At 31.7% G+C, this 14010-nt stretch overlaps 2 protein-coding genes across 9 annotated transcripts in view; one reads left to right on the forward strand and one right to left on the reverse strand.

Annotated features, from left to right (window-relative positions):
• Nucleotides 1-14010, forward strand: part of Sap30 (Sin3A associated protein 30) — an 85128-nt gene that overhangs the window by 3573 nt on the left and 67545 nt on the right. For 3 of the 7 annotated variants that reach the window (XR_002483992.3, XR_013430291.1, XR_013430290.1), the window contains exons 5-6: nt 9297-9360; nt 13008-13155. Coding sequence is in view for 2 of the 7 variants with exons in the window: in XM_005325510.5 (XP_005325567.2) it covers nt 2292-2414 (123 nt within the window). In the remaining 5 variants the exon portion in view is untranslated. Of the gene's footprint in view, nt 1-2291; nt 2626-9296; nt 9361-13007; nt 13156-14010 lie in introns of those variants that run through there. The other 4 variants (XR_013430292.1, XR_005737790.2, XM_078030990.1 and 1 more) reach the window with 2 other exon arrangements.
• Nucleotides 8963-14010, reverse strand: part of Scrg1 (stimulator of chondrogenesis 1) — a 39731-nt gene continuing 34683 nt past the window's right edge. For both annotated transcript variants that reach the window (XM_078030992.1, XM_005325511.4), the window contains exons 2-3: nt 11312-11563; nt 8963-9181 (exon numbers count right to left, since the gene is read on the reverse strand). In XM_078030992.1, coding sequence (XP_077887118.1) covers nt 9127-9181; nt 11312-11550 — 294 coding nt within the window. In that variant the 5' untranslated portion in view covers nt 11551-11563 and the 3' untranslated portion in view covers nt 8963-9126. The remainder of the gene's footprint in view (nt 9182-11311; nt 11564-14010) is intronic.

Raw genomic sequence — 14010 nt, forward strand, 5'->3', positions numbered from 1 at the left:
CAAAGTTATTAAGAAATCTATTGTAGAAAAATCTAGATGCCTAGAAACATTTGCTACTTAGGAAATTTCTATATGTAATGACTACTTAGTGGATTATATACAGATTGTGTACAAGGTCTTCATATAAAGGCTTTCACAATCGAATGAAAAATTTTTTTCCTCATTCTAGAAATATTAGTTTTAAAATTCCATTTAATCAGTTAATGTTTATTGAACACCTGATTGAGGCATAATAAACAAATATGCCATTATTTTTTAGAATTTATTTTTTGAAGTTTCTGATGGAAGAGTCTACAAATGAGTCTTTAAGAGATGTTTTCATAACTTGCTGATTTAACTATTCAGAATTTGTCCTTGTTTGTTTGACTATTAACATCTATGTTTTCTTCACATCAAGAGAAGCAAAAACTTATCCAAGCTTTTACTTATAGTTTGCTTTTATATAGGATTTCTGGTCCTCTCATTAGTTTTGAAAAGTTCACTGATTATATGAACCAGAACCAAAAAATCTGAATATTTTTAAGATACATATAGATTTATATATTTACATTTTAATCATTTAAAATAAAATTTTTCACTTACTAGAAAGAATAGACATAAATGAATCAGTTTTCTCATATTCTGTAGCTTGAATTTAGTAGTTATTTCAAAATTTTCTAAAATGTGCATATTAGCTGGGTGTGATGGCTCACTCTTGTAATCCCCTTGGGAGGTTGAGGCAAGAGGATTGTAAATTCCAGGCCAGCCTGGACAACTTAATGAAGTGGACCTTGTCTCAAAATAAAAAAGGGCTGGGAATGTGGCTTAATGGCAGCATCCCTGAGTTCAATCCCCAGTACCAGAAAAATAAATAAAATAAAATATTCATATTAATTAAGATAAAAATAAATAGAACTTTTTCAGTTCTTTGACAAAATTTTTTTGAATGCTGTTAAAATCCAAGATATCTGCTATTTAGCCACAATTTCTTTTCTATTTCTTGCCTACATAACAAAAATAAAACTTTTTTCTTTATATTTGATTTTAAAGATCTGGTCCATTTTTGATTGTGCAATAAAATAGATTTTGCCTTCCATGAAGTAGATCAGATACAAATTGAGTAAAGTCACCTTTGTTCTGCAACATGTATATGCAATGTGTATGTATTTATTTATTTATTTTCTAAGAGAGAGAGAATTTTTTTAATATTTATTTTTTAGTTTTCCGCGGACATAACACCTTTATTTGTATGTGGTGCTGAGGATCAAACCCAGGTCGTATGCATGCCAGGCGAGCGCGATACCCCTTGAGCCACATCCCCAGCCCTGCAATGTGTATTTTAATGCATACATATTTTAATGCAAAATTTAAAACTGAAAATTTTGATAATCCAAACTTATAAAAACAGTTATATTATTCTATAGCTATTTTTTTTAATAAATAAAAAATCTAGATTCCAGGTATGCTTATCATCCTCCTCCTCCTCCTCCCATTTGATCTATTCTACTATTTTTAGTTGTAGTCCACACATTAGATTAGCACCACAAAAAGACAAGGAAGCAAATATACAGTCTTCAATGAACATTCCCCTTTCTCCTTTCATTTTCTGTTCATAAGTTGTGTTCAGAAAAAACTTCAAGGAACCAGGCTGGGGTTGTGACTCAGCGGTAGAGCGCTCACCTAGCACAAGTGAGGCCCTGGGTTCCATCCTCAGTACCACATAAAAATAATTAATAAAATAAAGGTATTGTGTCCAACTACAACTAAAAAATAAATACAAAAAAAAAAAAAAACTTCAAGGAATCTTTATAAAGAATAATTCTAATAAATTAATAAATATAAGTGGCAGCAAAGATATTTGTAAACTATTTCCTGGTTTCACTAATATAAAAAATTCGAGAACTTCATTTTATTCTTTTTCTAAATTGTAAACCATTCCTAGTGTGATACATGTGGAGTCTTCAGTGTTTTATCTGATGCATATTTAAAGTTTAAAAGTAGAAATATTTACTTCCTGATCTAGACCCAGTTATAAAATTTAAAATATAAGGAAATATACTGCTAATCAATGTATATTTAATTAAATAGGGTCAAAGGGTCCTTTAAAATCAGACTGTCTTTTGTTTATAACATCTTATTTTTGTGTGTTTTTTTGTCCTGTTGCTGTTTTGTTAAATATAGTTTAATCTTTAAAAGAAATAACTCTTATCATCACATAGCACTTTTGAACATTTGATGAAACAGTACCTTTTACCTATTTTATGAAGCCTGTTATATCTAAAATTTAATTTCCTCGATTTTTTTTTTTATAGATAGTTGGTTGCCACTTTAGATCTATTCCAGTGAATGAAAAAGACACCTTAACATATTTCATCTACTCAGTGAAGAATGACAAGAACAAATCAGATCTCAAGGTTGATAGTGGTGTTCACTAGGAGAGATGGCGTTAAGTCTAATATGTGGATGTTCAGATGTTAAGACTGTTTACTGTTTTTTCACATGTAGAAATGTTCTTTGTGTATTTTTTCTACAGAGAATTTTCTCTGGTTTTATTTCCTTTGTTTCTGATTCTAATAATTAGCTGGAAACTCATGTAAAATGAGCTTCCTAGATTAAAAATATTTTAAATAAAGGTTATTACTATTATAGTTGCTTCGGTGTATTTATTTTGTGAAACATGATTTTTAAACTGACTTTAGGAATCAATATTAATTGAAATTCTAATGTAAAGAGCCTACATTGATGTAACCCTTTTTTTAAATTCCAAGAAATTAACAGCTTAAGTAGCAAGTGTAATTTACATTGGCTTTCACTGGGGAAGTTTGATTTGAAATTAAGGATATCCTAAATAGCATTATTTTTTTAAGTGTTTTATAGTGCTGTCAGAGTTGAAAATAGACTTTCAGTAGGATGCAACATCTTTTTATTTTCTTTCTTTGTTATTATTACTTGAGGTAGTATTAAAAAATAGTTTCATTTATGTGCCCACCTCTTTCCAAAAAAGACATAATGTGCCAATAAAGACAAACACAGTGTTGAAAGTTGAAATAAGAATATAGAAATAAATTTTGTCTTAAGGAAAATTATTTATATAGCATGAAAATAGATAATACTTCTGCAGTGCCCCTTAATTTTCAGTCATGTTCTGTGACATTTGTGTTGCAAATTATGACCGAAGTGTGGAAAGGTCTAAATGTCTAACAAACTCATCCTTTAAAGTTTTGTTGTATGTAGCTCTAACTTGATTTATATTGCATTTCCTTTTGATGTTTCATTCTGTCAGATTCTGCCATCTTAACTTCTGCTTTTCCTGGTATTGTATTGCTTAGATAAATTCTTAGTTAATAATTGCAAATCAGATTTATAGCTTGTGATGTGAAAAAAACAAAAACAACAGCTCCAGTGAAATGTTCTATGATTGGCTGCAAATTTTATGCTGAAAATGGAAAAGATCACTAATGGAGCTCGAGTTTCTCAAGGTTGTCATTTGAACCTGATAATTGTTTGTTGTGGAGACAGTGCTGGATTGTAGGAAGATTAGCATCATCTATGAAGTCCACACAGCAGGTACCAGTAGCATTGTTAAGGTGTGACAACCAAACATTACCAAACATCCCCATGGAGACAAAATTAACCACTGGGTAAGGACCACTGGTGTAGCTAAAGTACTAACTATATCTAAAGAAAAAGAACTGGTCTATTAGGTGAATAAATAAGATAAAGGTGTTGTGTCTACAAATTACAAAAAAAAAAAATGTTTAAAAAAAATTGACAGTAGGCTTCCTTTTTCTTATTTAAAAAAAAGTGTGAAAACTTGAAATTATTTGTTTACATTTAACTAGCTCTATGAACATAACCTTTGGTAATGTTAATTTTCAGAAACTTTGCATAAGAATGTAATTATTCAAGGAAATTAAATCCTTGTTAGAGAAATTTAAAACAAAAAAAAATGGGGTCTTATGAACTGAGACTTGTAAGAAACTCATCAAGATTGAGTTAAGTTTTATATAATGATTTTAATTCCTTGCTATTGTGTTGTAAAACTTATAAATTAATTAAACCTTTTAATCTATATCAGAACTAGATACATAAGTACTCCTATCTACAAGGGTGCGCATTGATTTTATTATTAGAGCATCAAGGAAAGGATTTAAATTTTACTGCCTTCGACTAGAAAAAAGAAGAAAGCATACCCTATAGAGGGGCTCAAAAAATAAGTCAGTTATTTGATAACTAAAAGAAAAATTTTAGGGAAGGCTAAAGAGTAATGCCTAAAATACATTTATTTTTAGAAATAAGCTGTATATTATTTCCATATGAATTGATTTTTTGAAGTTGAAGGGAAATTTTTATAATGTACAATCATTTAATAAAAATGTTCAGTTTGTTGTGGTATTTAGTAAATTGAGAATGTTGTACAACCACTAGTTCTAATTTCAAAACTTTTTTCATCACCCCCCAAAAATAGTCATATATAATCATTCCCCGTTTCTTCTTCTCTTCATCCCATCTACTTTTTGTTCCCATAAATTTGCTATTATGGATATATTATATAAAGGGAATCATACAGTATATGTTCTTTATTTTAAACATTTTTAGTTCTAGATGGACATAATCCTTTATTTTTATGAGGTGCTGAGGATTGAATCCAGTGCCTCACACATGCTAAGAAAGCACTCTACCACTGAGCTACAATATGTCTAGTTTATTTTGTTTTGCATTGTTTTCAGGGGTTCATCCAACTTGCAGCAAGTATCAGTACCTTGTCCCTAGATGAAAACCATAGATGAAAAACATGCCATTGTATCTGACAGTAATTTGTTTACCAATGCATCCATTGATGAACATTCAGTTTCTGCCTGTGGCTGTTAGGAATAATGCTGCTATAATCATTCTTGTACATATTTTTCTGTGGATAAAGGTTTCATTGCTTTTGAGTACCCTTCAGTAGAATCACCAAGTCATGATAATTCTATATTGAACTTTTTAAGGAACTTCCAAATTTTCCAAGAGGCTAGACCATTTTACATTCCCACAAACCATGAGTGCTACTCTTTTTTAAATTAAAGCTATCCTACTGGGTGTGAATGACCTTATTGTAACTTTGTTTTATATATTCTTAATGATCAATAGTAATGAACATCTTTTCATGCACTTGCTGCCACTTGTATATCTTCCTAGAAAAAAATGTTTATTCAAGTCCTTTATTCACTTTTTAATTCAGTTGCTTCTTTCATGTATTGTATGAGTTCTTTATTCTAAAGGACTTCTTTATTAAACCCTTATCAGATACATGATTTGTAAATATTTTCTTCCACTCAGTTCCTTTTTCACATTTGATAATTTTCTTTGATGCACAAAAAGTTTTATTAAATGTTTATGTAGTCCAATTTAATAGCACTTCTTCTGTTGCTGTACTTCTGCTATAAAATCTGAGAATCCACTGCCAAATTCAACATCACAAAGATTAATGCCCATGTTTTCTTCTAGGAGTTCTATAGTTTTAGCTGCTAAATTTAGATTGTTGAACCAGTGTACTGTCAATTTTCATATAGGTAATGAGGTAGAGGGGGTCCAACTTCATTCTTTTGCATGTGGTTAGCCAGTTTATCCCAACACTTTTTTTTTTTTTAAGAGACTGAATGTTGTTGGCACCCTTTTTGAAATCATTGGCTAGAGATGTTGGGGTTTATTTTTGTATTTTCAATTCTATTTCATTGATCTACATGTCTATTAGCCTTGTGTTGAAATCAGAAAGTGAGATTCCTACTTTCTTTGTTTTTCTTTCCAATGTTGTTTTAGCTGTTCAGGGCCCCTTGCAGTTCCATATGGATTTCAAGATGGATTTTCCCATTTTTTACTGAAAAAGTTATTAGAATTTTGATGGGATTGCATTGAATCTGTATACTGCTTTAAGATTGCCATTTTAACAATCTTAAGCACTCTAATCTATGGGATGGTTTTCCATTTAGTTAGTCCTGCTTTAATTAATTTCTTAAGTGTTTTATAGTTTCAGTATATAAGTCTTTCATTTCCTTGGTTAAATTTATTCCTGGATATTTTGTTCTTGTTAATGCTATTTTACATAGAATTGTTTTCTTAATTTCTTTTCTGGATTATTTTTTAATGGTATAGAGAAACACAACTGATTTTGTGTGTGTTGACCATTGAACTATGCTGAATTCATTAGTTCTAGGAGTTTTTTGTTTTGGTTTGGTTTTTGTGAATTCCATGGAATTTTCTACAGAGAGAATCATGTTAATATGCAAATAAAGGTAGTTTTACTACTTCCTTTTCAATTTGAATGCCTTTTATTTCTTTTTCTTGACAAATTGCTCTAGCTAGGACTACCAGTACAATGTTGAAGAACAATGGTAAAAGCAAACATTCTTATCTTATTCCTTTTTTCAAATGTGATTTATTATGGAAAGAATATATGTGTGTCTATTGATAATTACAAAGAAGTTAAAAGTTGCAAAATGATCTTTGAATATTCCTACTTGTTCTCCAACAGTTGTTGCTCATTGTTTTGTTTTTTCTATGTTGCTTCTAGTTCTCTAATAATCCTGTACGATCAGTACCTAATCCCATATGTATATACATATTTTTTTTCAGGGAGTCCCTGTGAGAGATTATAATGAGAAAAGAGGAATTGATACTATCAAGAAAAGATGTGCTATTGGTATTACTGTCAATCTGGTGCTTGCAACATGGGACTTATTGTAAAAACAAGGATATAGAAAGTCAGATATAAAGCTAAAATAAAGACATTGTTATTCAGAAAGCATTTAGCCCATGTGAACTATTTGACATGTACAATTGTATTTCCTATCCAGAAAAGTCTTGCTTTTCTAAAAAGGAAATAAATTAGATGATGCTATTAAACAATGTGGTAAGATACCAGAATAAGATTGGCCATATTTAAAATCTGGTTTACTGCTTATTGATAATGTAACATTAGCTAAGCTATGTAATTATGTAATTGCTCTAAACCATGGGCTTTTTTTTTTTGGTACCAGGGATTGAACTCTGGGGCATTCAACCACTTAGCCACATCCTCAACCCTATTTTATATTTATCAGAGACAGAATCTCACTGAGTTGCTTAGCACCCTGCCATTGCGGAGGCTAGATTTGAACTCATAATCCTCCTGCCTCAGCTGTCTGAGCCTCTGGGATTACAGGTGTGCACCATCACACCCAGCTTAAACCTTGGCATTTTTTGTCCATAGAAGAGGAATAAAGACGGTACTTACTTAGTTCAGTTGTTTTAAGACAGTATTTAGCAAAATAGTAAATTTTTAATAAAAACTTAATTGTACTTTATAACTAAAATCTGTTGGAAAAAATAAAATATCTGTTCATTAGTTTGATGAGTAAATATTTGCCTTTAAAAATATATTCACCAAGTCCGGAAAAATTACATGAGGTAAACTCTGTGAACATTTATGTTTTACACTTACTTGTTAATATAGAGAAGTATATATAGTTCTATAATGCACTCATTTCTAAAAGAATATTATTGAATTTCGTGTTCCAGTTATTTCCAGAAAGGAAAGAATACAGTGAAGAAGAATCATCGGTAATCTATAAAATTTCATTTATTAAAATTTAGTTCTTAAAAAAAAGTTTTTTCTTGGGCTAGGGTTGTAGCTCAGTGGCAGAGTGCTTGCCTTGCACATATGAGGCTCTGGGTTCAATCCTCAGCACCACATAAAACAAATAAATAAAAATAAAGATTTTTTTTTAAGTTTTTTTCATCAGGTTTTGATTGCAAAAGAGACACAGTAAAAAGCCACTGTTGCCTCACTTGTACCCTCATGCTGATGTCATTTATAAGAGATAATGGACTGTTAGCACTTTTTCCCCACTTAGAAAGAACAGAAAATGAAAGAAGTTTACTGATGGTTTTGTTTACCTGTTCTATGCACTATTCCAGAAAATGGATTTAAGACACCTTTTTTTGAGTCAATCTTGATTTTATTGCCAGTCAATTCAGTGAAGAAAGGCCAATTAAATCATATACTATCTTGATAAAACAAGTAATTTGATTGCTTTGTACAATTCTGTTTATCTTCATGAATTTCATAGGAGGTCATAATATTGAAAAGATGTTCTGGCCTGTATTTATTTTAAGAAACACTGAATTATACCTCAAAATTGTTTAGCCCAGCCCAGTAATGACTATTAAACTGAATTGATACTAGATACTATTTTGAATGGAGTATTCAGAAACAGATCAAGGACCTCCAAGAATGTAATTCAATGAAATAATGTAATTTTAGTCACAAAATATCTCCTCGATTGCCTGCATGGTGTTTCTTAAACTTTCCCCCACAATATTTTGTTCCCCCTACCTACAATACTTTGTACAGTACCCCTTAAATTTAAGATAGTATCTGAAAAATGGAGCTAAGAAAAATATCTCAGTGTTTTTTTCTAAATAGTAAAATTAAAATGTATTTAAAGTGAGTGGCATTTATAATATACATTTAATTATTAGTTCCTATTTTTCTTCTTTCTAGAATACTGGTTTCCTTTCCAATAAGTTCAATTTGTAACATTTTTTTTCCATTAAATATACATAGTCATGAAACTAGACACATAGACACAATGGTGCATGCCTGTAATCCCAGTAACTTAGAAGGCTAAAGCAGGAGATCTCAAGTTCAAACCAAATTCCGCAATTTAATTTAGTGAAGCCCTAAGCAAATGAGACCCTGTATCAAAATAATAAAATAACAGGGACTGGGGATGTGTCTCAGTGGTTAAGCATCCCTGGGTTCAATGCCTGGTACCTAAATAAACAAACAAATATGGTCAAAAAACTGTCAACAACTAAAAGTATCCTCAATGTTTGAGTAGGGATTCTGACATCCATCTGGGGGGAAAAAATTCTTTTACAGAGTATAGTGAACATCTCATAAATGGAAAATCTAAAGACAAAAATTTTACCCATTATTAACAAGGTCTACAGAGAAACATTAAATTGAATTAACTTTTATTAGTACTTGCTCAACACAGGTTCACTTGACCTAGGCAAATAAGACTTTATAGACTCTATGCTTTATTGCACTGGATAGAAACTAGAAATTCAGCACACTGATAGGAAATTAGGGATGGTGTTCTCCAGAATACATGAAGATTTTCAGTGATTGTTGCAAGGGATTACAAAAGAGATCTTTGGTCCAAAGAAGATATCTCTGAAAGAAAATAGAATATAAATTAAATTTAGCTGAAAATGAAGATTTCTATTAGTCTTATGAAATAAACATTGATAGTGATTCCCGGGATTTCAGATATGACTATTGTTTTCAGGTGAATAAAGTACAAAGGGATGAATGGAAGGATATGTCACAGAACTAACAAGGACCAAAAAAAGGTAATTAATTCTTCTATTTTCCTCCTATTTGCCACCGGTGGCATGCTATCATTTATCTATAAAGTAAGGAACAAATAGATAATTTCAAAACCTTATAACCATACATAAAGTTTTATTTGTCTGATAAGGGGATGGGCTGTGAAGTTTGAATCTGCTAATAAGAAACAATGTTAAAACTTTCTTAGTCATTAAATAAATTTCTAGGTTTGATAGGGAAAAGAGAAATGTCAAAAATCTACACTTTTTTATTGGAAAGATCACATAAAGCAATGTATAAATATGTATAGAATAAGGTACAATTGTATATATGTGTTATTATGGCTTATTAGAAATGTACTTAGCAAGGTAAATCTGTTGCTACTGAGAAAGCAGTATCCCAAAATCAAAGAGAAATTACTTATGTATTTTCACATTCCTCTCTATATCCATTAGCACAAATAATCACAAAATTATATGATAAATAAATACAAGTTCATTCCAGTAATTTTTTTTCAAGTAATACAGTAACAAAAAGCAAGCACTGTATTTTTTAAAATTTTTTTTTAGTTGTTGATGGACCTTTATTATTAATTTATTTATATGTGGTACTTAGAATCAAACCCAGTGCCTTAATACATGTGAGGCAAGGGCTCTACCACTGAGCCACAACTCCAGCGAGCACTCTATTTTAATATTAGATGGCATTTCATTTACACAGTACAAGAAAAATTAAGTCAGTTCTTGGGAATCATTCAGTACACTAATTCCCAAACTTGATCAAACATCAGAATCATGAGAATGATTTGTTAAAACCTAATTGCTGAGCACCTCCAGACTTTTGGAGTCAGTAGATTGGGATTCAGGAATAAGTATGCATAATATGAGGGGAGGCAGTACTGGAGATTGAACAAAAAAGTGTTTTGCCACTAAATTACATCCCAGTCCTTTTTATTTTGAGATAGGTCTTGTTAAATTACTGAGACTGGCCTCGAACTCACAACCGTCCTGCATCAAGCCTCCCAAATCAATGGGATTACAAGCATGAATTACCACACTAGGCTATATGTGCATTTTTAACCCTGGAACACAGGGGATGCGGAAGCTTGTTTGGGGAGCCTTACCTGAAAACCAACTGGCTTGATGAGGAGAGGGGTTAAAAAATCTGGTACAAATCTGAATACCTAAGTTAAGTCTCAGGTCTGATATTAGTTAATTATATAAGATAGTGCTGGTCCTTTCATGTCTCTGTATCTTTCTTTGGTAAAATAGTAATATCTGCCCTTTGTATCTTAGGCTTTGTTAGAAGAATGGAAATATAACAGTACATGTTGAAAAAAAAGTTAATTTCAGTATACTAAAGATCATAATATTTGAAAGACTCAATAATTAGAAGAAGATGATTTTAAAATCAAGAGCTTAAAATATTTATTGATTTATCTACCACTAGTTTATACTTAAAATACACCTTTTTTCCAAAAAAGTAGAATTTTTGAACTTATATTTAGTTCATTTCTGGTTAATCCATATATGGAAATGGTTTTCTTTGACCATTACTCATCATTACTTTTCTATCCAGTTAAGTAATTGGTACTGTATACTAGCATCTTTTATCTAAAACCTTTTACTGGCTTTCAAATTGGTTTAAGATGACAGCCTTGATGTTCATTTCTGCTACCAGTAGTTTTTTTATAGTAGAAACTAAATGGGGAATTCAGAATTTAATTGATTAAAGTGTTATTAATTTTCTGGTTTTTGCTTAGTTTTATTAAATTCTGTCAAATTCTGTTTCTTAAACAAAAACATTTAGTTCTTTACATTATGGTGATGATTCTAGAAAACAGCTGGGATTTTAAAAAGATTTTACTTAAATGGGTAATTACTTTCAGCAAAACTATTTTAAAGGAAATGTCTTTTAAAAAGATTTGTTCTGCATACATTTCACAGCAATACATTTTATGATTTCATTCCTTACCTTGGGCAACAGAGCAATTCACTGAAATTGCAGTAACAGATCATCTCACATCCATTCCTATCCCAGAAATGGTCGTGGACATTTACATCCATCTGTGTCAGGTCAGCCACTCCTTCTGGAAGGTTGTGACAGTTGCGATCTTTTAGTATCTTTCTGTAGCAAGACAAGCGATTTGAAGGCATGGCTTGGACTCCTAGCAACAAAGTTATCCCAACAGTGACAAGTACCATAAATTTCATCTTGGTTTTAGCCCTGAGAGAAAAGAGAAAACGGGATGTGTCAGTGTTTTGGTTTTTTGTTTTTGTTTTTGTTTTTTAAGAAGAAATTCTTCTGAAGATAAAGTTCTGTAGCATTCTCATAAACTCGTGAATAGAAAGAATGGAAGTTGGCCTATCCATGCTTCTCTTTGTGTTTCTTGAAGTATGGTTTTCTGTCTACAATAAAAATCACTTGGACTGATAAAAACCAAATGCTTGAACTACACACACACACACACATACACACACACATATATATATAACATATGTTAATATTTATGCATAATATAATATATGTATTAAAAACATATTGCATATATATAATGAAAAATGCCAGGGGATGGAATGTGGTGGTAAGGGATAAAATCTGTATTTAGCAAGGTAGCCAAAGTTATATTTTTTAAGCATTTTAAAATCAAGAGCTTAAAATATTTATTGATTTATCTACCATTTATCTATCAACAGCTTTTAAGATAGTATAAACTCAGGTAAATTGGTAGAACAAATAGCATCATCATATACAAAGAATCTTGGAGCTGGGGGTATAGCTCAATGGTAGTGTTTGCCTATCATGCACAAAGCCCTGGATTCCATCCCCAGTGCCACCAAAAAGAAAAAAGAAGAAAAAAAAATTAATCTTGACCTTGTATATTTTACATTTTTTTAATGTGGTACTGGAAATTGAACCCAGGGGCACTTTATCTTCATCCCCAGTCCATTTTAAAACTATTCTGAAACAAGGTCTTGCTGAATTGTTGAGGCTAGCTTCAAACTTGCAATCCTGCCTCAGCCCCCCAAATTATGAGATTACAGGTGTGTGCCACTGCACCTCATGCATATCATGTCATGTATCCTAACTAAACATTGCCAAAGTACCTAGATCCTGTGCTGACAGACACTCATTTATGCTGATATTGACAGATGATATTCTATAGATATATTTATAGTTTGGTTAAGTTTTTAAAGCCTCCAGAATTATTTTTAGGTCCTCTTATTTTTACAAATTCTTACTAATGTTTTGAATTTTCATCTACATACAGCACTACATCTTAGTCCCAGTTGAGAATGTAAGCTTGACTTTTCGTTTATAATCGTCTAGCCTGTCCTTGAGGGCCTACAATGATGGGAAACCCATTATTGACCAAATCAGTACATTCCAGTGACATTTTCCTTATTGTAAAATATTTTTCTATAGCTTCCACCACCAATCCTAATTTGAATCCTGAGTGTCATACCAAACAAGTTTAATCCTTCTTCTAGGAAATAATTCTTTAAGTACAGTATTTATATTCAATTATGACGTATTCATCATCTATGTAATCAGGCTTCTCTATTAGACATGAAGAAAATTCAAGCTATTACAGTAAAAGAAGAGCATCAAAAGAGTGGAGGAATCAGAATTAGAATCCATAGTCATTCATATTTCATCTTTTTGACAGGTGCCAATTTATCTTTCCCACCATATAAAGAGGAAGGACAAATGGTTACTTCTCTTTGTATCTTGTACTTTGAAAGAAAGCTCTATTGTTGAAATTTCTATATGGAATTTTCAGTGATTAGATGCAGCTTAAGAATGAATTATTTCAGGTAAGATATGGGATTTTTTTTTTAAAAGAGTGGTCCCTCCATGTTGTACGTCTGGTCTTGAACTCCTGATTTCCACTGATTCTCCTGCCTCAGTATCTCTAATAGTTGGGACTATAAGCATGCACCACAGCACAGGCCTACCATCAAATTTTTCTTTTTTTAATGTTCAGAGAGTAAAAATACTCCATCATAATCCTATGAGTTTCAAATTTTCTTTATTTTATTTTTAATTTGAGCTAACAATTTTTGGCTTTGCTTATGTATTTTCTTAGAATTATAAATATCCAATTTAATTCCTACCTCCAACCATTAGTAAAAGTGAGATCTGTTTCATCAGATAATTTTTTTCTGATTTACCGGAGTAAAACATTGGTGTTAGAGTGCTTCATAATCCAGCATACACACACACACACACACACACACACACACACACACACACAATGCCTTTTGATGGGCCTTTTGCTGATCTTAGTTAAAGTTTAATAGCTTAAAATATATTCTTGGCCAAGGATGAAGCTCAGTGGTAGAGCATTTGCCCAGCTGCTGTTGGATTCAATCCCCAGTTCCAGGGTAGGCGATGGGAGTGGGGAATATCTTTCTATAAGGTGCTCCAGTTCTCAATTATCTCAGATTAGAACCACCTCCGATACTAGTAAGATATGTAAGACACATTTCTGCTGCGTGGTAGGTGTATGCCTGTAACCCAGAAACTTGGGAGACTGAGGTGGGGAGATTGCAAGTGGGAAGTGGGAGACCGTCAACAACTTAGATCCTATCTCAAAATACAAAATTTAAAGAACTGGGGATGTAACTCAATGCTAGAGGCCTTCTGTATTCAATATCCAGTATTGAAAA

Source organism: Ictidomys tridecemlineatus, chromosome 14, assembly GCF_052094955.1.
Source record: "Ictidomys tridecemlineatus isolate mIctTri1 chromosome 14, mIctTri1.hap1, whole genome shotgun sequence".
NCBI classification, from domain to species: Eukaryota; Metazoa; Chordata; class Mammalia; order Rodentia; family Sciuridae; genus Ictidomys; species Ictidomys tridecemlineatus.